The 27,544-nt window shown below is 40.8% G+C and overlaps 1 protein-coding gene across 1 annotated transcript in view; it reads left to right on the top strand.

Moving 5' to 3' along the window:
• LOC141808180 (sodium/potassium/calcium exchanger 3-like) overlaps positions 1-27,544 on the top strand; it is a 107,017-nt gene that overhangs the window by 54,816 nt on the left and 24,657 nt on the right. Inside the window, exons 3-4 of the mRNA XM_074694606.1 lie at positions 11,499-11,575; positions 26,426-26,500. Coding sequence (XP_074550707.1) covers positions 11,499-11,575; positions 26,426-26,500 — 152 coding nt within the window. The remainder of the gene's footprint in view (positions 1-11,498; positions 11,576-26,425; positions 26,501-27,544) is intronic.

Here is a 27,544-nt window from a genome sequence, read left to right as displayed (position 1 = left end):
CCAAACGGCAACCTCAGGTCTACACATATGAGACAATGCTGAAGTGCTATAAACCTGCTGTTTCTCAAGTGTCCACTTGAGGCTGGCTCCAGAAGTACTGGAAGTCACATACACTCAGGGATGGGTACTGAATCAGGTACCTTTATAGGTACTGATCAAATTCTGTTAAAAGTACCGGCTACCGATTCTCATAAAACCAAAAGGTACCATGATTGAATACCCAAATGCATCCTTGTGACTGTGAGGGAATAGAAGAGCAGGTGATTTTCCATGCAGGACATGAACACAGCATTGCAAGATTATATACTGAAGAATGAATATGTTAAATTGAAAAAAAGTTATATTCTATTATGAAACAAATTGATATTTTTTACCACACCACACAAACACAAAAAAGTACCGAAAATTTGTACAATTGAGTACCGGTATGGATTGCCTGGTACCGTGCATCAGTACCGTGTCGTTTCAAATGTAAAAGGTATCCATCCCTACATACATACCAAGTCAAAAAAAAGCTGTTTTCAAAGCAGAAATTAACATATTTACAGCCTGGTTCAAAAATGTTTCCTATCTGAATCGCTAACTTGACTGTCAGCACACACTGTTCGGGGGTGAATTTTTTTCTAACTCTGCAGTTTAAGATCGCAAGCTTGCCCAATCAGAGGCACAGCTCAGGTCACAAGACTGAGGGGCGCCCTATAGCTGTACTCAAAGCCCCGGCCACTTTCAATATGGAGACTATAGCTGATTTGCCTCAAAAGTCTGTTTTAAACATAGTTTGAGATTATTTTATCCGGTCTATGGGCGATATACAGCAAAGTAGCTCTTTAGTGCCATCTACTGCAGTGGAGGTGCAGAAGTCGTACGTCACTTTCAACTCCACTAAAATATGATTTTTTTTTGCAACAATACAGATACTAAGAGTTGATTTACTGATTTTGTATAAGAGGTCAAAAAATCCCGTTGTATTGCTTTATCAATATTTTTTCACACTTCTAGTATCAGATCGGCACATCTGTTAGAGATTGGGGAGCTTGAGCAGAGAAAGACCTGACGCAAATGGTAGAGGCCAGAGGTTTAATCACAGCTGCAGCAAAGATGGTTACAGTCTACATGTGCTGCACTCATAATCCACTCAGCTAGTGGAACCCTCAAACTTTTAAGTGATCATAACAACCGTTCCACCTCTGGATGACCTCTGGATAGCACATGGTGTATGTGGTGTATATGTAAAATCAATCTGGAGCTGTCTGAGGCTCAACTCCCACACTTATGCACTGTGTCATTATGCTAGACAAAGAAGGAGCTGCCTTTCATGTGCTTACAGAAGGTAAACAGGATATGAGTGGTGAAATGTGCCACACCAATCACAGGTTGACTCCTCAGCTGGTCAGAACTTCCCCTCTCCATCCAGCTTAGCATACGCATGGATAGCGCCGTCAGAACGACCCACTGCAGCACAGCTCTGTTGGCCAGATCAGGCCCAAAAGTTGATCAACCTGCACACAGCAGCAGAACTTTGTGGGTTGTTTCTGCTTTTGAGTATTGTTAGTGCAGGTTGAGAATCAGACCTTGAAACGAAGCAGACAGCGCAGGCAAATGAGGCACAGGTCTTGGTGCTGTTAGCCTTTCTCAGTGAATCCCCTCCTTAGGGTGCTCTCGGAGTAATAGAGAGTTTTTATTCGAGGAGAAGACCATGAGTGGGTTTTTTTCAGTTTGCTGTGTGCTGTCATAACTCCACCGTGTAAGTGTGACAGCTCAGTCACCAACTGATAACACGAGTAAAGAGAGTCCTGCTTCTGCTGTTGTTTTTCTTCCTGTCTGCCTTTTTCTCATTTTCATCATAAACTGTGGTTTGAGTCACAACACCTCAGAAGAAATCAGAGACTTAATAATATAAAAGTGGACAACACCTTATCCACGAACTTCAATTTTGAAGCCTCTAGTTTTCAGCTCTCCAGAAGTCTCTGTATGTGCTCACTGACATCAGTGTCAAGAGTTCAGGATGCGGTGAACTGAGTGGTTCACAGTGATCATATAACTTAACCAATCCAGTTGTAACTTGTGCTAGTGAAGCAGGTGTTTGGTGTGAATCACCACCATGAGTGCATCTGCTGCTGTGTCCCCCCGCCCCTCAGCATTGTGTCAGGCCGGGTACGGAGAATCCCGGCTGCTTCCCCTCCTCATCATCACCTCCACTCTACAGGGCTCAGCTGCAGAGCCCCTTGTGTGACCTGATCATGTTGAGAGCTGTTCACCTCACTTGGCAGCTCTCCTGCTGTCCACTTCTACCTGAGTGGATCTTAGTGGATGGGTTCATGCTCTGCCAGCTGTATGTCAGATCATCATGTTGTACTCAGGGTTAGAGATGGTCGTTTTACACCGTCCAAGCAGCTGACTCAGCTGATCATCACCGCTTTTCTCTGCTTTCATCTGTTTCCTCAAGCTTTACAGGTATGTTGACCATTGACAGCTGAGGCTTTGTTTCCCTGAGCGATGACCACATAGCCTGAATAGTTATAACAACAGAGTGGTTATCTAAAGTGAGATCTTTTCATGTTTCCCAAGCTCAAATAAAAATGTGTTTTTGTATGTAGTGAGTGACGGTAAAAGTGGTGCACATTACAAATTTCATGTTGCGCTGGCCTGACACTGGACTCCTCAAATTTCTGTTGAGGCGATCATTCTGCATTGCAGGAATTCACCTTTTGATACAATACAGAGGAAATATATGGAGACCAAAAGAGGTGGTGTCTCGTCATTTCAACTTTTTCTGTTTGGTCGATTCTATACTGTGTGTGATCATTTTGGACTTAGTATCTAATAATTTTGACATTTCAATTTTTTTCTTTTTAACTTGACCTATCTCATAACCTCAACTTGGTGTCTCATATTTTCTACTTTGACTCTTCATTTCTACATAGTATCCCATAGTTTTGGCTTACCTTCTAATGATATCAATTGCATCAACTTAGTGTCTAAAAAGTTTACCTTAGCATCTCATATTTTTGACTTCTCTCATAACTTACACTCAGTATCTCATATTTTTTAACTTGTGTGTCTCATGCTTTCAACTAATTTTCTCATCATTTTTGCATTGTTGCTCATTTTGACATATCCTGTGATAGCTTTCACTTATTTTTACAGCATCAACTTAGTATACCATATTTTTTTCTTTAAGTCTTATTACTTCTGCCTAGTATCTCATAATGACTCATCTTGACTCAGTTTCTCATATTTTTGACTGTAATCTCATAATTTATGCTCTGTGTCTCACATTTCTTGGCTTTTCCTTTTTGTCTCAAAAAGGCAAGTCTCTGTATTAAGTAAGTTAATTATCAATTAATTGATTAGTGAATTAATTTATTTATTATTTTATCATGGCAGGAACAGATTTCCATCAAAAGATCATAAACTAGAGCCCAATGCTCTTTTTTTTCATTTTTTTGTGTTCAACTTAGAAGTAAAAGAAAAATATATTTATATATAAAAAAAAACTAGAACTGTGTAACACTTTTTTTTTCCTGTGCCTCAAAAAGCTCTGAGCTCTTGAGTTATAAACAAGCCAATACATACATATATACAGCTTAAAACAGTAGACACACGTTACTGGTTTAGACTGACAAGTGGTTGACCACAGGCTGCCCAACACGCCCCCCATTGTCACTCTACTTCTATTTTCCACCTTTGTTCTTGTGGTTCTGACCAGGTTTTACTGAGTGGGGTAAAAAAACAGTTATGAAAGTTTCCCACACGTCACATACAGTGAATCATATCTGGAAAGTACCGGATATGTGCTCATTAGCTTTGTTGAAACATCAATTTTGTACACATTTATTCAGAATGTTAAAGCAATGAGACAAGGACGAGAGTGTTCAGGAGCGCCTCTGTCAGGTTTCTGTACATACTGCTGACAAGGCAGAAACATTTTTTTAAATCACATTTTTTAAGTCACAATCCCAACAGGTGAGCTAGAGGATATTCAATACCACTTTTTTCAGACCCATACCAGTAAGGGTACTCACCGATACTGAATACCAATATCATCAGTGCTACACAGAATTTTTAATTTACAGTGACAGATAATTTTGAACAGCGAGAGCACAGTCACTCTGCCATTTAGTCCAAAATAAAACACAAACTTCTCCCTCTGAGTTCCCAAATTGTTTTTAATAAATTAACAAAAGTGCAAAATAAAACTGTCAGAGTTTGAGTATTTTAAAAAATAAACTGAGGTGTAAAATAAAACAGTTCAACTGTTTACTCTCCCTGGTTCATTCATGTTGTCTGAACAGGAGCTAACGCACATTTGCTATGATGTCTAACCTCAGCAATGTAGTGCCAGCTACTGGTGAGGAGGACTTATTTGACGTAAGATTTTTTGCCTCGAGTATCGGCTGCTGTTGTTGGGAGCCTTGGCTAGAACTAGTGAAATAAGGCCAGTATTGGCCTGATACTGGTACTTGCCCATCTCTCATGTGAGTTGTTGTCAGAGTTTTTGGCAAAACAAGGATGAAATGCCCCCATACTGCTGAGCTGCTGGAGTTATCGTCCCACAATGCACTGACCTACAGGCATTAATGACCCAATGGTTGAATGGATCTTTCACTGATATCTGATCAAACTGTGAGAGTCTGTATCACACTGATACCTGGTACCAGGGCTTTAATATTCCCTACTTGTAGTAAATAAGAGTAGAAAAGAGTTTGGTCATACATATTGACTGCGTTTAAGAATCAAGCTAAGGCTCAGAGGTCCTCTAGTGTAAAGCTGTTTCAGATAAGGAGCTGCTGAAATACAAAGTCCCCAAAATCCTTTAAAGAGCAGAACAGAGCTGCTGACGAAGACTTCACCTTAATAACATTCAGGTGTGACCTCAGGGAGGGATTTTAACACCCCACAGTGGACAGATCTTTGTCTTTTACCCCTCAAACCTGAACAGGTCTGCTGTGTTTAGCTGTTCAGAGTTTCTTTTCAGGTGAATTTGTTCCCGAGTCTCATTCCTCCTCTGGGTTTATGATTGTGTTTTCTGTGTGTTTCTGTGCCAGTGTGAGGACGGTGAGCATGTGTTTCCGATCAGACTCTGAGCTGAGTGCTGTGAAGAGGGATCTCTCAGTGTTGATGTGTGTAAATCACTTTGTTTACATGAAGGTTCAGTGGGTTTCTTGTGGGAGTGCGTGGTCCTGCATCACGCCCACACATGTACCTACTCCTGATGGGAAATTTGGCTCCAGCTTATTGAAACAGTGACTAGCAGCATGGGTTTCATCTGCAGGCTCTTTGAGGACTTTGGGAGTTTAGCAGCTTTAATACTCTGCTAATTTAATTTTCTTTCTCCCTCTTGGCTTTTTGCTTCATCACTAATTCTTGGAGTTTACCATGTTTTTGCCTCAGACTTCAGAACTGTCTTTTTCTCATCCAAATTCAGCTGTTTTCTCGAACATGAGAGCTGCTTGTTCCAGCCCTCACACACCATCCTGGCATTTTGGCTGGATGGAGTTTAAGCAAGCTAACACAGGCTTGTAACAGTAAATATTAAACACATCCAGCTGTCGCCGTGAGATGGCCGTCTGCTCTGCTGCTCGGTTCCCCTCTGTGGCTTTTTACAGGCTGCTCTGCATTGTGTTGGGCTTAAAAAGTTTGAGCAGTTACACAGAGTGCAGAGGCTGACTGCAGCCACTCAAACACAGCGCAATGCTTCAGATACAAATAGGTCAGCAGAGTAGAAAAAAGTTTGGAGAGTGGGAGAGAGCAGTGGGAAAGTGGTAAACTGTTGTGCTCTGGTTTTGTCTCTGGAACATGTTGGGAAGTTGTTTATTCTGAAATAAGACTAAAAGTGGGAGGAATGATAAACTACTCCAGGCACACTTTGTTTATTCATTCATTCTTTCACCCACTCAGATACCTGCCTCCTGACTGAAGAGCATCATCAACTCTCTAAGATCAACACTGTAACCTTGATATGTCTCATTCTTTTGTAGCGTGTTGTCATCTCTTGTCACGAACTGATATTTCAAGTTTCTTTTGAAAAGTTAAACTTTTTTTTTCATTAGACGTTGAAAGACATCCACCACTAATGCCTGAGTAACTAGAGGTTTGGCAGCACTTTGATTGTGTTAGACAGCTATAGGAATAAATAATTTCTAAAATTTGTTTCATGTTTTAGTAATTCACTGGCACTCAAATATTTTAGGATCTCTGTTTATTAGTATTTTGTTATCTGAGCAATTGTTTTTACTTTTTTATATTCTTGCTGTTAGAATTTTAGCACTTTAAACAGTAGACTTTAAACTTAATGTGCAATATGGACTGTCTGTTTGTGCTGTCTGTTCTCATTTGACTGCTCTTTGCGCCTTAATTGCCCCTTAGGGACAATTAAAGTTTTTTAAATTCAGTTCAGTTCAGTTCCATTTCAATAAATAAGGGCTGAAAAATGTTTTGACAGTTTATCATTTGAAGTTTGTCAAACATACTGCCAGGGACCAACCAGTAAAGGACACCACAAAGGAATTTTTCTTTGGAAAAAGTGGGTTCTTTGTATTTAATCCAAAAAGAAAACTAACTGTACAAATTATGTTTGTAATAATTCAGCCTATATAAGAGGTCAACTTAATAGAACTCAACTCAAACTGAACTCAAGGTGTGAAGATAACAAACAGACCTCTCTCAATGAAACAATAGGACAACATTAGGGATAGACAGATTATCAGGGCTGATATTTGTTTTTTGGGGGCATATCGAGATCGGCCTTTTTTTAATCTGACAGCCGATAAGAAACCAATTCAAAACTGTGTTGTTTCAGCTCTGATGCAGCCACTCCGCTGTCTGCAGTCACTTCTCAGTCCCTAGCACTGTCCCACCCACAGTACCATCTGATTGGTTACAAGCAGAGCCATGGCTCAGTAACAGCCAATCAGCAGTGAAAGCTGTGTGCATGCAGCGCTGTCTCTCTTTCACACACACAACATGGATTAAATAAAAGAAGGTTTCGCCAAGAGGAGAAACTCTGGATAGCAGAAATATGTTTGGAGGTAAGTTAAGGCAGCAGACCCTCCTGAAATTGTAACAAACATGAGTGAAATGTGAGACAGTTGTTGATTTGGTCATTTATTTAGACTCAACACACAAAAGCACAGTAAAACAGACAGCAAACTATATACGCAGCCTAACTGAGCAAAGGAAGAAGATTCTTAACCAGCTAGCTTCGGTTAGCGAAAGTCCGCTAGCTTAATGCAAGTGACACAAAAATCACTCCTCTTATCAATGCTCACAGGAATATGTTGTTCTCCCTCTTAAAAAATGAAAATAAATGTTTTAAACTGCAGACATTCAGGAGCTGCTTGTTGATGCTTCTCTGCACAGAGTGACTCCCTGTCTACAGAATGGAAGCCCCAGATGGTCAAAACATTTAAAATCAGTCATGTTAAACCAAACAGAAAATTAATTCAACTGCATTACATGCCTGTAAATGCAGCACAAACCCAATTCTGTCCAGTTTTATTGCAGTTACATTGAAATTTTGGAAAACTTTATTAACTGTAAAAAAAACTTTAGCTTTTTATTTTTTTTTAGGTTTTTTACAAAACATGCTGCTAAGCTTGAGAACTTAACTAACATATGCTCGAGGGCATTTGGATGTAGTGAAGTGTTATGGTGCGGCCACACCAAAGGCGAATTTGCGGGGCGATTACATACAAAGTCAATGCAAAGACGCGTTAAGCCGCTGATTCGCCTCGGGCGGCGCGTTTGGGGCGTTTGGCGCGGCGCTTTTGGAGCGTTCACGCATTTGGGCGGTAGACGCGAATTTGCTCGAGTTCAAAATATTGAACTTTAGATGCGAATTTGCGTGAAGGCTTGCCGTGGCCGCCAATCAGCGATGACATTCCCCCACGACGTCATTGTTTTGACGACGTTGGGGGGCAACTGCCGCCTGCTCTGGCTCCAACTCCGCCGGAGGATGGAGGAGAAAACAATCTGTGCGGTGTGTCATCATCCAGAGTTATACAATACGACGTGTGTACTCTACAGAGACCGGAAACAGGAGCAGGCTTGGGTGAAAGTCTCTGAGGAGACAGGTTTTGAATGTAAGTTCTGTAAACATTCGTTCCCAGCTGGAATTGCCTGCACAGGTCATCACTGAGTCCGACTGTGTTTTCCTCAGCTGAGTTTTGAGCCTGATAGAGAGGAGGAAAGAGCGGGGCAGATCCAGGGAAAAGATGGAAGTTCTCTGCGGTCCTCTCTTTCCTCCACCCCTTCATTATCCCCAGGGAGACCTCCGAGAACATGGGTCGGGGGTTCGGGTGGTCGGGGGTACGGGGTGTCGGGGGTTCGGGGGGTCGAGGATGAGATCGCAGGGAACAGCCAGGCAGGGCTGGTTGATTTCCAGGGAGAGGCAGAGGCATTGATTGTGATCTCCAAAGCTTTCACACACTCTCCTGTCATGCTTTGGAAACCACAGCTCATTGTTTTTTAGCTGCTCTTTTGGACTTTCGGTCTTTAAATGAACGGGCTCTCTACTCCGCATGCGTAGTACCGCGCTAACGCGCGTTCGCCCCTCAGCTTGTCAAAAAAGTCCAGCAGTGAGACTCGGGCGTTCACGCGGTGCGTGACAGGCCATTCGCGCGGGTAAATTCGGGTGTTCGCGTTTGGTGTGGCCGCGGCATTAAAGTTTGTATTGTTTAACATTTTTACGCCAATATTTTCACTTTGACTGTAAATGAATATCAGCTTCAAATAACGGTTGTTGGCCTCGATTACCAATCGAGACTTACCAATCGAGAATTACCAATATTAGGCAAGGATCCTTGTCTAATATTCAGTATTGCTAACGGCCCCAAAAAATCAAAATGGTCTATCTCTAGACAACATATTTAGTGGTTTGGCTAAACCAATTCAAACACAAGGGGAAATCAAAACAACATTGTGTGCAACGTAATACAAAACTAAACTAGGTAAACCTAAATTCACCCCTGTGACATCAGAACAGTTAGAATCTTCCAATTAGCAGGCTCCAGGATAAAAAAAATTGCTGTCCTTGGCCACACCAGGGCAGAAGTGTGTCTTATCTTGCATTGTAAAAATGTGTGCACTAAATTTCAACAATGCAAGATTAAATACTGAAATAACCTAATATTAAAGCAACCTAATGTGTCTGAGTGGTTTATTGCAAAGAAAATGGAAAAGTGTTGTTAAATAACTGAGGTTTAAAGTGAGAGTGGAGTAGAGGTACCCCTGTGTTGCTCTGGCCATCAGACAAATACAAACATTAAACAGGGGCTATACTGCTTCCCCTTAATTGGAAACATTTAAGGTTACAGTAAGGGATGGGTATTGATAAGATTTTATTTTTACTGCTCCTCTTATTGGTTATGCTTACTGATCAGACTCTCTTGTCAAGTCTTACTGTAAATGTTCTCGGTACGAAAAGTAGCTTTACAGGTTTTCTGTGCTAACATTTTTATTTTGAGTTTATAAGTAAATTGATATGTAATCGTTCCCTGGATCTGGATATCTCTGGTTCGTCAGGTGACGTTGATGTACTGTTTTGTTATGTTATTGACTGAAATAGGCCATCTAGTGTCTTGAAGACGTTATAGCAATGCTTGAAGTTGTTTTGCACAACAAGCCTGTACATAAATTTTCTCTCTATCTTCCTGTTTGGAAAACATTGTTCTGTTAGTGTGTTGACAGGATTCTCAGTGTTGTTTACAAAAAGTAATCCTGATATGTTCAGGTGATGAAAGATGAAATTCTGTTGTTGAACCGAGGTTACATCAATGCTAACCTCTAGTATATCAATGCCATTTCCCATATACAGTAGCATCAAGCTAGCGCTATTGGGCTGGGGGAATAGTCAACATAAGGTTGAAAGAATCAATAAGGGAATAGATTCTCACATAGGCTGATGCTGTCGATGGATTGAATCATTTCTTATGGAAACAGGAACTGGTTTTTCATACCTTTCCCTAGTAACAGTGCTGCACAGAGCTAATTTGTCCAGATTTTCTCATTTGTTTGTTGTTGGAATCTCTGACTTTTTCTGTAAACTGTTCTAAAAAATAATAATAATAGCATGAGATCTTTACGAGATCTTCACAAGACTTTCTGAAATGATGGGGTCGACCTTCATCACCAAGATGTGCCCATATCTCTTCCCCCAACAGGCCGCCAGAGGGCTGGCCAATCAGAGGGCAGGGGGTTTGTGGAGTGGGAAACATTAAAGAGACAGCTACTAATGAAAAGTGAAGCTGAAATAAAGGGTTTCTAAAAACAACTGAGATTAAAAAAAAAAACTGTAAATCATCTAAAGGCACTTCAAGGGTACAAGAGAGACAGTAAAAAGCATTAAAAGAAGCAAAATACCCCCTCTTTAAACTTGATCTCCTAAGCGCTTCGACTGTATAAGAAGTCTATGAGACCACTTTGAAGCATGCAGTGTTTTTGGTGGTGTTAATCATGGTCTTTTACAGCCAGGACAGATCAGATAGGGAACTTTTTTTTTTCTTTCTCTTCATTTGGTTTTAAGAAGGTTATCTTTTAATTAATTTTCAGCTCTTTTCATGTTATCCGGCTGTCTTCCTCCTTTCCAGCCAGTGTCCTTGAAACCTGGAGTAGAACTGGACTTCTCTGTCATCTTTAGTTAGTTTCTGTTTTCACTCTGCAGGTAAATCAACGAGTCCTCACTCTGACTTTGTCCTTTGTTGTACAACATGTTAGCAGCCATTACCCAAACCCTCTACCTGGAGCCTGCCCGGCCTCTCTCAGGAAACGAGTAGGTGCTGAAATATGTAACAGATGTTAGCAGCGGCCTGTGAACGTGCTCCTGATTAGTGTGTCAGGAAACGATGACAGGGGTGACTTGAAGCTTGTGGGGTGTGAGGCAAAGGTTCCTCCAAACACTCTGGCAGCCGGGCCTTGGTCGCTGGTCTCTGTGATGCTGGTCTCTGCGGTGAAGAGGCCTAGAGAGGGGAGGACACCGGGAACCTTTGGAGAGGGGGTAGAATAACTCAGGCCACTATTTAAACCAAACTTCCTCTTTTTCACCTCTTCTTTCACACTCCACTTCTGCCAACTTTCCACTCTTCTGTCTCTGTCCTTTGCGCTCAAACAGTTGTTGCTCCTTTGCTCTCCATCCCTCTTGCCGTACCCTAAATATGCCTGGCTCTATTTTTAAAATGGACTCTCTCCTCTTTGCCCTCCCTTTGTCCTAAGCTTGTGCTCCCTTTTTCCATTTCCCTTTTCTCTTCTTGTCGCTCTCTCAGGAAAGAGGCTGGCTCATACACAATCCTTGGCAGGGCACACTCACACTTTCACACACACTTGTGCAAAGGTCTCTTTGGGCAAGGCTCCTCAATACTCATGAGTTCAATGGCTCTGTGTGCTCACAGGGTTCACCTTCCTGCTGGGCACTGCAAAAAAAAACTCCTGTACCGCTGCTGTATACTGTCCATACACACACACACTCAGCCTAAATAACTGTGTGTTTCTGTCTCTTTCAGCTCTGCACGAGTTCCCCACAGACCTGTTCACCAACAAGGAGAGAACAGAGGGAGCTGTGGCCCTGCATGTCCTGTGTGTAAGTTACCTTCTCGTGCATGTCGCAGCGTTCATCTGGGACTGTGTTTTTAGGATGCAGTGGAACTTTCTATGAAGTTTAGATGAGTTGGCCTAGACACATTTTCCCTGTCGCTGGTCAGCACCTGAATGGCTGATTTAGATTGATTTGTGTGTGTGTGTGTGTGTGTGTGTGTGTGTGTGTGTGTGTGTGTGTGTGTGTGTGTGTGTGTGTGTGTGTGTGTGTGTGTGTTTTCTTACCCTAAATTTTGTCACGTAGTTGTAATTTCCATTGACATTGAGGGTATTCCAGTGTCGTTAGCTGTGGCTCAGTTGGAGAGTGGGTCACCTCTAAATAGGAAAGTTGATGTTTTGATCCAAGCCTCCTGCAGATACATGTTGAAGCGTCTTTGAGCAAAACACCGAACCCCAAATTGCTCCTGCTGCTGTTCGGCGCTGTGTGAATGCGTATGAATGAGATTAGCTAATACTGCAGCATCCTCTGACATCAGAGAGTGAATGTGATGAGAAGTGTAAAGCACTTTAAAGTGCTCAGAAAGGCTAGAAAAGCACTTAAAGTACAAGTCCATTTACCAATTAACATCTTGTAAAAAGGATTTTGTTCTTGAGATTTCTATCACTATTTCTCTCTCACTCTTGTGAACATTGAATCTCCATTACTCGTACCAGATTAGACCCCCTTCACCTTCAGAGCTGTCTTAATCCTTGGTGGCATAGATTCAACAAGGTCCTGGAAACATTCCTCAGAGAGTTTGGTCCATATTGACATGATAGCTTCACACAGTTGCTGCAGATTTGTCGGCTGAACATCCATGATGAGAATCTCCCGTTCCACCACATCCCAAAGGTGCTCTATTGGATTGAGATCTGGGGACTGTGGAGGACATTTGAGTACAGGGAACTCATTGTCATGTTGAAGAAACCAGTCTGAGATGATTCCAGCTATATGGCTACGTTCACACTGCAGTTGAAAGGAACCTGAATCTGATTTTTTGGCTCAAATGTGACCTGTATCTGTTTTTTTGTTTCTGACAGTGTGAACAGCACAAGTCGCATTGAATCTGACCTTTTCAAATCAGATTCAGGCCACTTTCAAATGTGGAACTAAATCAGATACGTAACCGATTTTCTTGAATGTGACCGCGGTCTGAACAGCCAGGTCGCATTTAATGCGACTTTGACGTCATTCTACAGCAGCTGTTTACCTCAGGGCAAATGTTTTCAAAGTCGCTTCATGGACAGAACATAATTAGAGGTTAATAAAGACATGATTATTAAAAAGTGTATGCTTTGTTTTTAATAAAGAGTTTTAGTTATTCATCCAGCTACAAGCTTGATTAAACAATGCATAAAAGGACGAGTGATGAGAAAAAGTGAGAGAGCGCTGGGACATCAACTGTCTCCATTACACACACAATAAAGGATAAAGGTGAATGAATTGTACGTTTGTATTATATCTAACAAACTTAGTTCATTAACACTGCACTGACTTTTTGAATGGATTAATCAGGCTAAAATAACAGTTTATAGGATGCAGAGACATTGATGATCCACTGCTGTCCATCTCATCCGTGCGTATTTGCGCGCTGCTGTACTTTCCTACGAGACAGCGTCAGACAGAGACCCGTCTAATCCTGTCTGATCTACCCTTAGACAAACTACGAACATCAGAACAGATGACAAAACAAAGTTTTTGCCTCTATGTTCACCTGTTCAGCGCACTATGGCTCTGAGATGCAGCAGGGTCAGCAGAGACCCTGGGGCGGGAGGGACCCCGGTGCGGGAGAGAGCGTCCGCCTTTAGGTTTATAAGAAATAAAATATAGCCATAATTACTTTAATAAGAGCTAACTCAATGTGAGCTGCTGTAACATCAGGTTTTGTGTTATGGAAACAAGCTTTCCGGCATTGTGAAGCACAGTTTTGTTCGGTGTTTGTTGCTCCTCATCACACCGTGCTGTGCGTGATGTCATTAATGTTAAATTAAGCATGCCTGTCACTTCTGATGCGTGAGCTGTTCACATCACAGTCTGCAGTCAGGTCACAGTACAGGTGTTATCTGAACAGCTAAACACAAAAATTGGACTTGAGCAATAAGGGCTGCAGTCTGAACGTAGCCTAAGACATGGAGCGTTATCCTGCTGGAAGTAGCCATCAGAAGATGGGTACACTGTGCTTATAAAGGGATGGACATGGTCAGCAACAATACTCAGGTAGGCTGTGGACTTTAGACCATGCTCAGGTGGTACTAAGGGGTCCAAAGTGAGCCAAGAAAATCTCCCCCACACCATTACACCAGCAGCAGCAGCCTGAACCATTGATACAAGGCAGGATGGATCCATGCTTTCATGTTGTTGACGCCAAATTCTGACCCTACCATCTGAATGTGGAGCAGAAATCCAGACTCATCAGACCAGGCAACGTGTTTACAATCTTCTATTGTCCAGTTTTGGTGTTGCTGTGTGAATTGTAGCCTCAGTTTCCTGTTCTTAGCTGACAGGAGGGTCACCTGGTGTGCGCTTCTGCTGCTGTAGCCCATCTGCCTCAAGGTTGGACGTGATTAGTAGGTCATCTTTACCATACATGCCCAAATGCATTGAGCTGCTGCCATGTGATTGGCTGTTTAGTTAATTGCGTTAATGAGCAGTTGAACAGGTTTGTCTAATAAAGTGTCCACTAAGTGTATGGGTGAAAAGTCAAGCTAACAGTTCAAAGTAAGCCATGCTGTGGAAGTCCTACATTTGGGTCCTTTTACTTTAAAGTCTTTCCCCCTGAACACCTCAACTTTTTTTCCCATCATCCTCTCCTTCTCCTGAAAAAAAAAATACCTTTCCCACATAAGAAGTGGTTAAAACAAAAACAAGACTTGAGTAAGATTAACATGTTTATTAGTTTAAGAGTAATCTTTGATTTAAACGCTGATTGCTATTCAAGAGCCATCAAGTAATCACACGATCCATCATCTGATTGGTTGATTAATCCTTCCAGCAACAATGAATTTGAAAAGCTCTTATTCGTTTTGGATAACCACATGTCTTGAGAGGGATGTCGGTGCATTCCTTCTCCTCGTCCTCTCTCTTCTCTCATTTGTTCATCAAACATGACCCGTCTCAGTTTTCTCTCCGGGGCGGCTCAGCAGGGGTCAATATGTGAGGTCCAAGAAATGATGGAGTCCCTCTGCCGTCTCTCATGTCTGAGCAGCGCTGTGTGGGCAGAATGTTCTGGTACATGATGAACACATGATGAGCCATGTTGTGCTGTGTCTCAGGGGGGATGACAGTAATGGAGGTTCATGCCAGCAGAGGAGCATCTCCAGAGAACTTTGCTGAGCATTAACTCAGGACTAATAACCACTCAGTGGACTGTGTTCCTCGAACATGTCTGACATTACGACCAATATCACTGCTTTCACTGTGCCCAGCCTATGAGTGCCTTTTCATGCTGCAGAGGGGCAAATGAAAGTAACCTTTCTGAGATGGCTGTGTAAAAAAAAAAAAAAAAAAAAAAAAAAACAAGAGGCAAAAATAGAGCATGTCATCAGAAGCTATTTTTCTGTGATGTCTAACCTTTAAAATAAAAGTACTTCACGTCCTTTTGTAGCAGGTGTTTTGAGACTTGTCTTTGAAGAGAGGACAGCATCATGCAGTTTTAGAGCTGGACTATCAGGACCACAACACGCTGTGAGGTTATAATGCAGCTGTAATGTTCTACTTTTCTATATTCAGAAATTGAAAACAAAATTTTAGATGCCTGAGGTAAAAGCCTGTCTGCTGTGTCTGCAGCTATTTGAACTGTGACACGCCTTGAAGTCTCTAACACCTCAAACAGGATTTCAAAAATAAATCAGGAAGTGAGCCAGGGAACAGGATGAATGGGAGCGTGAAGGTCTCTTATCGTGCTCCGTGGAAAAGCAGAGTCACTTTATCAGGTGTTCTTCAGCGAACATTACACTGCTGCAGCTAAAACTGGAAACAATAATTATCAGCATGTTGGGGGTTAATTCTTCACCTCTGAAAGCAGAAAATCTGAACCAAAGCAGCACGATCAGGTGCATCTGTCTGAGACTGAGTTTGTATCGCAGCAGAAGAGGGTTTCAAACTTTGTGACTCAACCTGCTTCAGCAGAATTTATACAAAAAAAACCTCCTGTCTTTAAGCTGTCAAACTTTTCACACTAGCTTAGATCAAACGTACAGAATGTTTTTTAATCATGCTCTTTCCATGAAAAGAAGATCATTAGAAAAAATCATTTCAATACTATACTAGAAAAGCACTCAGAGAGCGCAGACCTCTGCCAAACATATTGTGATCCTTATTTACAATATAGTGCACTATATAGTGAATACGCTATTTGTTGTGCTGTCTGAAATCTGAGTGAGCATGTTCATCCACTATAAAGTCCACTGAATGTATCCCTGATGCATTTTGAAAAGTAGTGTATTAGTGACGCTCACTGTAGGAGTTGTATTTACCATCATTCATTGCGGCTCAAACAGAAGACATGGCTGATTACATGATTAATGATTACTGATAACATGATATAGGCCTGTCACAATAATCAATAAATCGATTAACCTAACGATAAATAAAAACTTCCTCGGTAAGTTTGCCAGCCTCGATAAACTGACACGTGCATGCATGTTTGTTTTCCTCCTCTCTTTCGACCAAAGAAGCTGAATGAGAAGGTGGCTCACTACGTCTATCTTTCCTAACGTCGGGGTGCATAGGTTCTATGGCGGATTTAGCGGATTTATAGCAGAGTGAGCATCTGTCTAAAATGCAATCTTTGGGGTGAAGACAGGACTGCTCGCGCATACACACGGAGAGAGCTGAAGCGAGTGTCCTGAGGGGTAAGGAGGAAACACACGCTAATATGAGTGATGTCATGAAAGATACGGTTCTTAAGCCACCTGCCACAGTCCCAGTATGGGAATATTTTGTTTTTTATCAGAATGAACAAAGTGTGAGCTCATGAACACCAAAGAGCTGATATGTCGCTTTTGTTTGAAAATAGTGGCGACGAAGAAGAAGGGGAGGTGCAGCGGAGCCTTGTTCTTTGACAGTCTGCTCTTACTGAGGCTTTTGGTCGGCAAAGTAAATAGAAATAAAAGGGCCAAATGATGGGCGCTCAAAGACAGCTACATTGCCAAAGAAATGCAGCCCTTCAATATGGTTGAAAGCCAGAAATGTTAAAAATGTTTGACAGACAGTACGGATTGACTGGGAAAAAGTACATGTTACAAACAATTCAGGAACTGTATAAACTCCCTTTTATTTAGGCTATAGTTTTTATTGTTGGTTTTTTTTTGGGGGGGGGGGAGTTTTGTTTTTTCTTTAGAGACAGGGTCTATGTTTTATTGTTTTTGATTAGTATTAATTATTTTCATTGACATGTATTTTTTTCTAAAAGAGAGTCCATTTCATTTTCATTATATTTTTTTCTTTTTTGTTTGTTACATTTATTATATTTTTTGTTTAATTTATTTGATTTAAAAGATCCTGACCTTTTAATTACAGTTAAATACTCTTAAGAAATTAAAGTTTCTTGCTTTTGATATAGTGTACTCACTTAATTATCCCATTTATCATAATTACATCAATGAAAAAAATGGAAAAAAAAACCCAAAATAATATCGACAATAATATGGTTTATCGGCAATATTATTTTGGAAAATTATTGTCTAGCAAAATTTGTTATTGTGACAGGCCTAACATGAAACAAAATTAAAAACTGTCAGAGAATAAAACTTAGCTCTCTGTTTAACTTTCGGATGAGCCCGTCTTACAACTTCAAGCAGAGAAACTAACAACACAGACGTTAGCCGCTGAACCGTTCATTGCAGGTGATGCATTCACTGGACCTTGTAATTCTCAAACACAGCATAAGTTCTGCGCAAATATACGAGTGAGTGAATGATTTCGGACACAACCTGTATCAGAAACAGACAGGTGATGTCACAGAGACAACATCCAATAGTATACAGTCTCTGGGGGCAACATACAGGGACAGGAAGTAAAAACAGGGATCATAACGTACAAAATAAAACAGGAAACAATAAAATGGCTAAGATACACAAGCAAAAATACAAACAAAACGTATCAAAAATTGAAAAATTAGGGCATCATTTTACTAATACAGTCATCTTGACAAATAGACACAAGCCCTATACGTCACATACTCAATGCATTGGCTTCCAGTGCCATTACAAGCTGTGTGATTCTTCTGATTCAGATTCTAAAGTATTTGAACTGTTGCATTCAGCACTGTCTCAAACCAGTGTTACATTATCATACTGTGAAAGCTGAATTTCATATTTAATCATAAAAATGCATCAGAGTTTGTTCTACAGGTGACTTCTTCTGTGAATCATCAGGACAGTGTGCTGGCTTTCCAGCATTCATTATTTATGATACAAAGATGAAGAAAAGATCCATTAAGAGAAAGATAAACAGCAGCTGCTGACTCTGGTACACAGCACATTATTAGCTGATGGGTTGCACCTGTCAGCAGAGGGAATATATCATCCTGAGTTCAGACGTATTCATCAGCAAATCCCTATTTTATTTGTCTTCTGATCAGAATTCTTTTTTTTTCTCTTAAGCTTCAACCTTGTTCCTGCAAAACTGCTTACCTACTGCTTAAAAATAGAAAATAGTGCACCATATACATATCCTACAACAGGAGTTCCTAAATGGGACTCTTCTCTTTAATGTTGACACATCTGGTTTGTTTTTTCAGAGACAGATGGAAATGTAAAAACCATAGGCTCCATCACAGCTGTGTTAACACATTTTGCAGGAGACAGCAGCTCAACAGATAGTTGTTAGGATGAAAAAGTCCCAGATTATTACTTCAGAGTCCCCTCACAGGCTTTTTCTTGAGCTTCCAATCAGTCTCACAGTCTGTGAGGGGTTTTTGGTTCACAGATGTTGACGTAAACGTTGGATCACATCGCTCTGTTGCTCCCTGTATTATCCTGACTTTACCGTCAGTCAGAGATTGTCATTGATTATGTGTTTTATCTGATTTTGGATTAAGCTTGAGCTCAACTGTATAATGTTTTTTTCGCATGTGAATTTTAATATCAAAGTGTGTTCTTTTCTACACAGCTGTCCTGCTGTTCCCGCTCCCTAACCACGTCATATTCGGCTGATCTTCTTACTGTTTGCATCACCACCTTGGAAAAAAAATCCTCTTCAAAAAAACAAAAACCTATCTCTAGATTAAAGGACTCAATATCTGCATGCAAATGATAAGAGGCAGATTTTTTGTTGTTGTAGCGATGCATGAATGTGCATTCACAGCTTCAGAGAGCTTTAATGAAACACTGCAGTTAAAAGTACACCATGTGACCTTTGACCAATCTACCACTGATTCCTTCAGGTACCGATGACCCTACCATGCTCATGAGACGTTGGCTGATTTTATTTACAGTTTGTGCCTCCGCTTAAATAAACGAGGCAGTGTTATTTGACAAGGAGTGAATAAATGAGCCACCTGAGGGTTCTTCCATGACAGAGACAGAGATGATGATGTGGAAGTAAAACAGCTCCAGGTGGCCGTTTGGGGTTAAAAGTGGGTCAAACGACAAAGCACTCATTCAAGAGACAGGGCTGCATTCACAGGCTAAAGACAAGTCCGTGTTAAGACGTTTAACAAAGACCATGTTGTGTTTATTAATCATTTCCCAATATTGTTGTTGTTGTTAATGTTTTGCATTGACCCTGGTGTAAAGGTGACCAGGGGTGGCCTACTTTCTAAATTTGATGTTTCACCTTAGAGACATTGTTAGGACTATAAGTGATCCTGAATAAGGTAACTGATATTTGACTGTTCATGATTCATGATTTAAAATAAAGTTGTCACCACCAAAATTGTTTATTTCTGAATGCTGTCACTTAGTGTTTGCAGACAACTAATCCATTTACAGCACAACCCCATGATGATGCTGCAGCAGCTGGCAAAGTGTAGCAGTAAGAAGCAAGATTTGTCCTTTTTCTTGAAGAGCAGGACTTCTGTGATTTATGGTGGACACTGAAGCTGGACTATCATAAAAGAAGGAGGTCAGAGCAGAAGAAAGATAACGAGGAGAGTGAAAGAGCACAAGCTAAAACACAGGTTAAGCTGTTTGTGATAATGTTCATTCCAACCCACATGCAGCAGTTATTCTGAGTGAGGTTAGCTTTGCTTGGTGAGGTTGGAGTTGGTAGATGTACCCCTTACCCCCTTTTCACCAGTGCTTGTTCAAAGCTAGTGCTACCACTTCTAGGAACCAGTTCCGTTTTCCATTTGCACAGAGCCAAGTTGAAGCTACATCATTGTGTCACTGTTAAACATTAGTACATCACTGCTTTTGTAGCCGTTTCAGGGGGTGGCGTTGACTGTGGATGCCGGGGTAGGGGAGCAGCAACAAAGATGGTGCTAGGAGCGCTTAGAAAAAGGCAGTTTGTAGGGATACACCGATCACAATTCTTTTTGTCCGTTCACCAATAGAGATAGGAATCAAAAACTGTTTCCTGTTGAGAACCGATAAGAAATGTTTCAATCCATCGATATCGTTAGCCATTGTGCTAAACGATTCCCTTATCAATTCTTTACATTGTACCGGAGCCGCTGGGCCTTACGTCGACTAGGCTGCTGCAGCTATCTTAGCTGAGCAGTTAGATAATGTTTCCCAAGAAAACTCTGATTCAGGATTTACAGCTTTACTGAAGAACTGACTTCATAAAGAAATGTACATTACTCTCTCTCAGAATAGTCATATTCAGTATTCAAAATGGTATAAATCCCATTATTAACCAAAATAACAAAATAGCCCAATCTTGATGCTAATGTATATGGTAAACTGCATTGATATGCTAGCAGTTAGCATACATCAGTTTATCTTCAGCTTCAGAATAGAATTTCAACTTTCATCACAGAAACATATCGCATCAACTCTTTGTAAAAAATACTAAGAATTTCAAATGTCAAAAGCTAACAGGCAATTGAAAGGCTCATGGCTGACTCCATAACGATGTAAAGCTTCCAAAAAACTTTGCCATTGCTATAACCACTTTGAGACACTAGATGGCCTACTTGAATTATTAATACATTACAGCACAGTACATCAACGTCACATTGTGTGCAATTTTTACCTTTTTCTGTATAATTATGCCCAGAAATATCCAGACTCAGGGACCAATTACATTTTATTCACTTACAGTATGAACTAAATTAAATGTTGACACAGAAAACCTGTAAAGCTGTAAACAGGAATTGATAAGGGAATCAGTAAAGAATCAGATCGATAAGCAGAATTGATAAGGGCATCAGTATTGACAAGATCTTAACAATTCCCATCCCTATTCACCGATCTTTAGAAAGCCTGGCCTGCCGATCCTGGTTTCGGCCGATACCGAATTTTATTTTTTATTTTTCATAACTGACAGGATATACCTTCAATATTCAAATCTTATTTTATTGAAAATCATTGAACAATACCTGTGAAACAATGAAATCTTTATGTTTTAACTTAAACAACCAAAAAGGTGTCCTGAATTTTAGGACTCAGAGCAAAAATCAGCAATGGCTGGCTGTCAGACCTTGCTGGAGGTATACAAGATCAGTTTCACATGTAAAGATGGGCCGATCACTGAACCCTGATCACCAATCACGGATCCCCCAAAATTAAGGAAATTGGCAACGAACGATTGGTGCATGTCTTGCGGTTTGTCTTTTTTTTTATCTGCATTTCTTGTGGTGGTTGTGACATTATTTTTCCTGACTGTGTCTACTACATGGAGTGTGTGAATCTGTGTGTGTCTGTGTAGGTGTGTACATGAATTTGTGTGTCTGTGAACACATAAGGGTGCGCCATACACAATACAGAGAGCAGAGGAGAATTTTGAACGCACGACCATGAGGCAGAAATGGCATCCCGTCATGTGAATAAGATAAATAGCACAAGGCTGTTTAATCTTTTAGATAAAACAAGGTATGGACCTGATGGATGAGAGAGGGGATGCATTGCTGCTTCCAGTTTTGGATAACGAAATGCCAATAAAACAAAAGACAACTCACACAGCAGCTTTTCTTTTTAAAAATGGCAGCTTTCCACCTTTGACCGTTGGTCACAGTAGCTCCACCCCCAGCTCCTGACGCAGTTGGTGATCTTTGTTGTTTGGCCTTCATCTGGAATTCACTGCTCTTTTAGTGTCCTACACTGTAGTGTGAACTATCCTGAAATCCTGGATCCTGAAACAAGAGTTTCTGGTACTTTATTTTTAAATGCACATATGTTTTGTTTTAAAAAACCAGAATACAGTTTCTCTACTCTCTCAGAGTCATCTAGCTATCTCTTGCTTGACCCCTGGGTTGTTCCCTGAAATCAGACCTTACCAAAACCATAATCAAGACGGTACCTCAGTGTAGAAACAGATCCTAACCATTGTCTGTTTGGGATGCTCTCGGAGACTGTGACAAAAATCTTTTCCTTCCTGTTCTGCAAAGAGTACACTGTGCATATTGTGAGGACACAGCCTGAAACTCTTCATATGACACCATGAAAACCGCAGTTTGAGAACACTTTTCATGATCCTTCTCTACCAACCAACACCATCACATGCTGACAGTGTGTGGGCTCAGTCTTTGCTCTCATGCAGATGTTTTTTTTGGTTAAGAACAATCTTACCTGCTTTCAGAAGAAGGAAACAAAAGAACTCCTGGTGCAAAGTGAAACGTGACTCATCCTGAGGCCAAAAAAGAAAAGCAGTTCTCACTCTCCTCGCCATGCTCGGTGTGAGCAGGTCTCTGAAAGGTTCATTACAAAGCACAAAAATATTCATGCTTTCCTTTGTTCACACATTCTCAGACAATTTGTCGTGACTACCTGACGTTTTCTCTCTTGATCATCTCAATCTGTCGCTCATTTCCATCATCTCTCTGAGCCTCTCTGTGCGGTGTTTGTTATATTAGATGTCACAAAGAAATACACACTGATGGTGTTTGTGCAGTGAGCCCCAGGGAGACAAAGAAAACACACCGTCAACAGAAAGTGTTACAATACCTCCTGTGTTTGATTTACAGTCGTATTTGAATCTTGCAAGACCATTCAAGGGACATTTGAAATATTTTTCATTGTATAATTTTTTTTTTTAATACTTCAAAATCACAACTTCTCCCTTAAATCAACACCAACACCCCTAGACCTATAAAATCAAAAGACACCATCAGCAAGAAGAATGTATTTGTTTGTATTATTTGTGAAGGATACTGTATGACTGTTAAAAGAAAACAAGACTTGGGCTTGAAATTACTGCAATACCAATTTTGTCCACACGGGGTGCCAAAACCCTAAAATAAAGTTACTTACAGTAGCTTTAATGCTCCGGTAAGAAAGTATTTAAAAAGAAGCTGGTTTGATTTCAATAATCTTTTAATAATTGTGAACAACAAAAATATACCATTGGTATATTATTATTTTAAAGCAGGGGTCTCTGAACTTTTTTTACATTTCACAAGAGGCTATTGATGATTTTTGGAGGCAGAAAGATCACATACCATCTAGCGCAGCTGTCCCCAACTTTTTTTGCACCACGGACCGGTTTAATGTCAGACAATATTTTCACGGACCGGCTATTCTTTTGTACCCTCACTGGCTCTTTCACCCTGCCTAAAAAAACTTTCCAAAGATGTTTGCTCTTTGTCCATTTTGCTAGCTTGGGGGTTTGGCATCAAGAATAAGTCATAGTTGGGTATGACAGAGAGAATGCAGTTGTTTTTCAAAATAAAACATCATTCAGAACCAGATAATCAATCAAACTGAAACAATGTAAGTTGAGTATTTTTTATGTGCGGCCCGGTACCAATTGACCCCTGGACTGGTACTGGTCCACGGCCCAGGGGTTGGGGACCACTGATCTAGCGAACTTTGGTTATCTCTGCTATTACATATCTGTCAATGAAGCTAAGCTTCAGAAGCTAACGTTAGTTTAACTAGAGCTCTTTGACACAGAGCTAACAGTGATATACGATCACCAAAACTCAAAAACTAGAACGAAATAGGCCAGTGAACTCCCAACAAACATACAAACAAACAAACAAACAAACAAACAAAAAAAGAGCTATGATGAACAATGCAGCTTGGAGCAAACGTTAGGCTAACATTGTCTTACCTCAAAATAGATGAGACATCCTTGTTCATTTAATTCAGGTTGGGTTGATGTTGTGGTCTATCACACAGCTTTATCCAAAGAGGACTCTTTTCTGGGTTGAGATATGACTGAGGAAAGGATAAAATAACACCCCATAGCCCAGCCTCTCAGGATACCTTGTGTTGGAGTTGCGTGTACAGGTTAACCATTTTTACACTTAAAGTCTCAGAAAAATCTCATAAAACTAAACGAAACCTGACAGAGAATGTCTGAATGTTTGGGAATGGCTGCAAGTGCTGTGATTGGCTCATCATGTTTGAGAGCAGATCTTAGCCATAGGTCAACTGTCTCTTGATACCAGACCATAAGTGGTCAGTTTTCTGCAGTTTGACATGCTGCATAAAAATTAGCAAACTCTGCTTTTCACCAAAGAAAATGTTTTCTTTTTATGTCAGGATTTTTTCATATATACTAGATATACTTTGGTTTGGTTTGGTTTGGTTTTACGTGACAGAAAAAAATAGAATCGAATAGAATAGAATAGAACTGTATTGTCATTTTAACAAGTTCAACTGAATTGAAGTCACAGCAACAGTCAGGAAAACAAAAGTAAGAAAGTGTATAGAAAGTGCAAAAAGGTCCATAAGAAAATAGATGACGACAGATTGTCCATCATTGTCCAGTTCAGCCAGCCTCCACCTCCACAGGGTCCAGGACTGAGCTTCTTTAGTCATGCTCTCTGTAGATCCTGTCTGCTCACAGCAGGTGAAGCTCTTCCAATGTGTTTGGTATTTGCACCTTTAGCCATGTCTGTGAATAGCATGAAGCTACTCTGCCCTCTGGTATTACCTCTGTTGCTGGGTTAGCACAGCTAGCTCGTCCATCTTCTTGGAGATAGATCTTATGTTCCCAATAACAATGGATGGACCTGAGAACCAGCACGTTGTCCTCACCTCCTTCTCCTCACTTTGTGGGAAGACATCAGGCTTTACACCAGTTAGCACTGACATGCTACAGGCTGCTAACACTGAGTTCACATGTAAACAATGCAGCCACGGTTACATGTAGGATCTCTTGACAAACACAGGAGAAAAAGTAGTAAAAATATCATTGAAGCCACAAAAAGTTTGGTGTCCATGACCAACAAATGATCCAAACAAAGTAATGATCCACTCCAAATACAAAGATTACGAAAAAGAGACGAAAAAATTACAAGAAACAGACAAAGAAGAGAGAGCTGCTGCAACAGGCAGCCATAGCCAACATGGCGCCGCCTAGCAAAAATATAAATGATCACATCAGTTAAAACATGAATCATTTCAGTGCCATAAATAAGACATTGTAAGGTAAAAGCTGGGAACTGTAAGAAAAAGGACCTTGGACAGTGGTTGGTCCTTGGGCCTGTCTTTGGACACGCCTGGTTTAGATAATGTTGAAGAGAGGAGTTTGAGTCATTACATTAATTCATACTCTTCCCAAAGCCCCCCCTTACTTACCCTGAACAGTGCCGTCTCCAGATGCCTCCTCTCTTTTTTTCCAGCTTCAGTTTCTGGCTCTCATTTTCTCAGCTCTTCAAATCTGTGTAACCTTTATTTATCTTTTGATGCTCTGTGTTTATCTCTACTCTTTTCCAGCATTTGTAGTGCGATAACATAAATTACAGAGCCAGATTTTGCAGTTTGATAAGATTAGATTATTTTGAAGTGTAAATGATCAGCACTGTCTGTTTTGGATTATTTATTTCAAAGCTCTATTGGAGTCTTCAACAGAGCCTTGCATTAGTAATTTATTTTGGTTGCAGCGTGATGTTAAAGACTACAAGCAGAAAAATTTTAACATGATTTTAACTGGTATGTTTTCAGTAGTCATTGTGACTTCACACTTTGCACTGGATACTTCAGTTTTAAAAACGGGGAGCTGTAAGAGCTGTTAAAAACATCTACAAACCCATTTTTCATCAAAATTAAGGGTGCTTGAACTTTTCAGTCTTGGGTTTATAAATTAAAAAATCATGAATCTGACTGAAGGTGAAATAATAACTTATCTTTAAGCCAAAGATGAAAAAATCATGACTGGTGTGTAAGTTTCAGACTAATCAGCCTGTTTTCAGTTTGAAACTCATATTATTTTATTTATTGTCTCCAGCCTGTTTCTTTAAGTCGGGCTTACGGTGCCGCCCCAGGTCATGGTTCATGCTGCCTTTTTCAGTTGATCTCATTATGAGAAATGATAAATGCCCGACCTCTCTGTGTGGTCTCTTTGCCAAAAAGTTTAGGAAGTAAAAACCTGCTCTCCTTGTTTAAAATGTAAGCAGTGCGGTCCCACAGTCATGTTATTCATGAATATTTGATGTCTTCCCTGTTAATGTGCTGCTCTGCATTTTCATCGGATTAGACCTCTGTATCTTTAGCCTTCAATTACTCGCTCGCTGCTTCATTTTTCATGGTAATTAAATCTAAATTTAATGTAGCAGTTAGAGCACAGAGATGCTCCTCGCTTAAGATGCAGACAGAGATTTGGTCAAAACACAGACCAGAGGGCAGGAAAAGGCATCATGTCATCATGTTAGAATATTGACAGCTGGAGGGTCTTTATTAGTGTTGTTGTGTGGACTTTTAACCCATGGTGTCATCTGTATAAATGATATCAGCAACATGTTCACACTCCACTGATCCCTGTAATATTCATCCCCCTTTCTGTCTCTTCCTCTCTTCACAGACTATCTACATGTTCTGTGCTCTGGCGCTCGTCTGCGATGACTACTTTGTCCCGTCCTTGGAGAAGCTGTGTGAGGTAAGAATGTGGACTCTTAGAGGTCCTGAAAACTTGCTCTGAAACATTTGGTCTCTACATGAAACATTTACAACAGACAAACAAATCCAAAAAAAAAAAAGAGAGAGAAATTATGGTTATTTGTTCCTTTCATGTTTCCAAGAGCATGGCTGAAAACAGCAACAACCCAGTTAGCAAGAAAGTGGCAAAGTTTTTGTGCTAGAATACATTTATTATACACTCACTTTATTAGGTAGATCTTGTTAGTACGGGTTGGACCACCTTTTGCCTTCAGAACTGCCTTAATCCTTGGTGGCATAGATTCAACAAGGCCGTGGAAAAATTCCTCAGGGAGTTTGGTCCATATTGACATGATAGCATCACACAGTTGCTGCAGATTTTTCGTCTGAACATCCGTGATGAGAATCTCCCGTTCCACCACATCCCAAAGGTGTTCTATTGGATTGAGATCTGGGGACTGTGGAGGACATTTGAGTACAGGGAACTCATTGTCATGTTAAAGAAACCAGTCTGAGATGATTCCAGCTTTATGACATGGAGCGTTATCCTGCTGGAAGTAGCCATCAGAAGATGGGTACACTGTGCTCATAAAGGGATGGACATGGTCAGCAACAATACTCAGGTAGGCTGTGGACTTTAAACCAGGCTCAGTTGGTACTAAGGGGCCCAAAGTGAGCCAAGAAAATATCCCCCACACCATTACACCAGCAGCAGCAGCCTGAACCGTTGATACAAGGCAGGATGGATCCATGCTTTCATGTTGTTGACGCCAAATTCTGACCCTACCATCTGAATGTGGAGCAGAAATCCAGACTCATCAGACCAGGCAACGTTTTTCCAATCTTCTATTGTCCAGTTTTGGTGTTGCTGTGTGAATTGTAGCCTTAGTTTCCTGTTCTTAGCTGACAGGAGGGTCACCTGGTGTGGTCTTCTGCTGCTGTAGCCCATCTGCCTCAAGGTTGGATGTGTTGTGTGTTCAGAGATGCTCCAACCAGTCCGTCCATTCTCCTCTGACCTCTGGCATCAACAAGACATTTTGTCCCA

Source organism: Halichoeres trimaculatus, unplaced genomic scaffold (genome assembly GCF_033239565.1).
Source record: "Halichoeres trimaculatus isolate MK-OKI-2021-1 unplaced genomic scaffold, fHalTri1.1 fHalTri1_scaffold_2, whole genome shotgun sequence".
NCBI classification, from domain to species: domain Eukaryota; kingdom Metazoa; phylum Chordata; class Actinopteri; order Labriformes; family Labridae; genus Halichoeres; species Halichoeres trimaculatus.
Note: the sequence above shows the minus strand (reverse complement) of the source record. Positions and strands in the feature narration are given on the sequence as shown.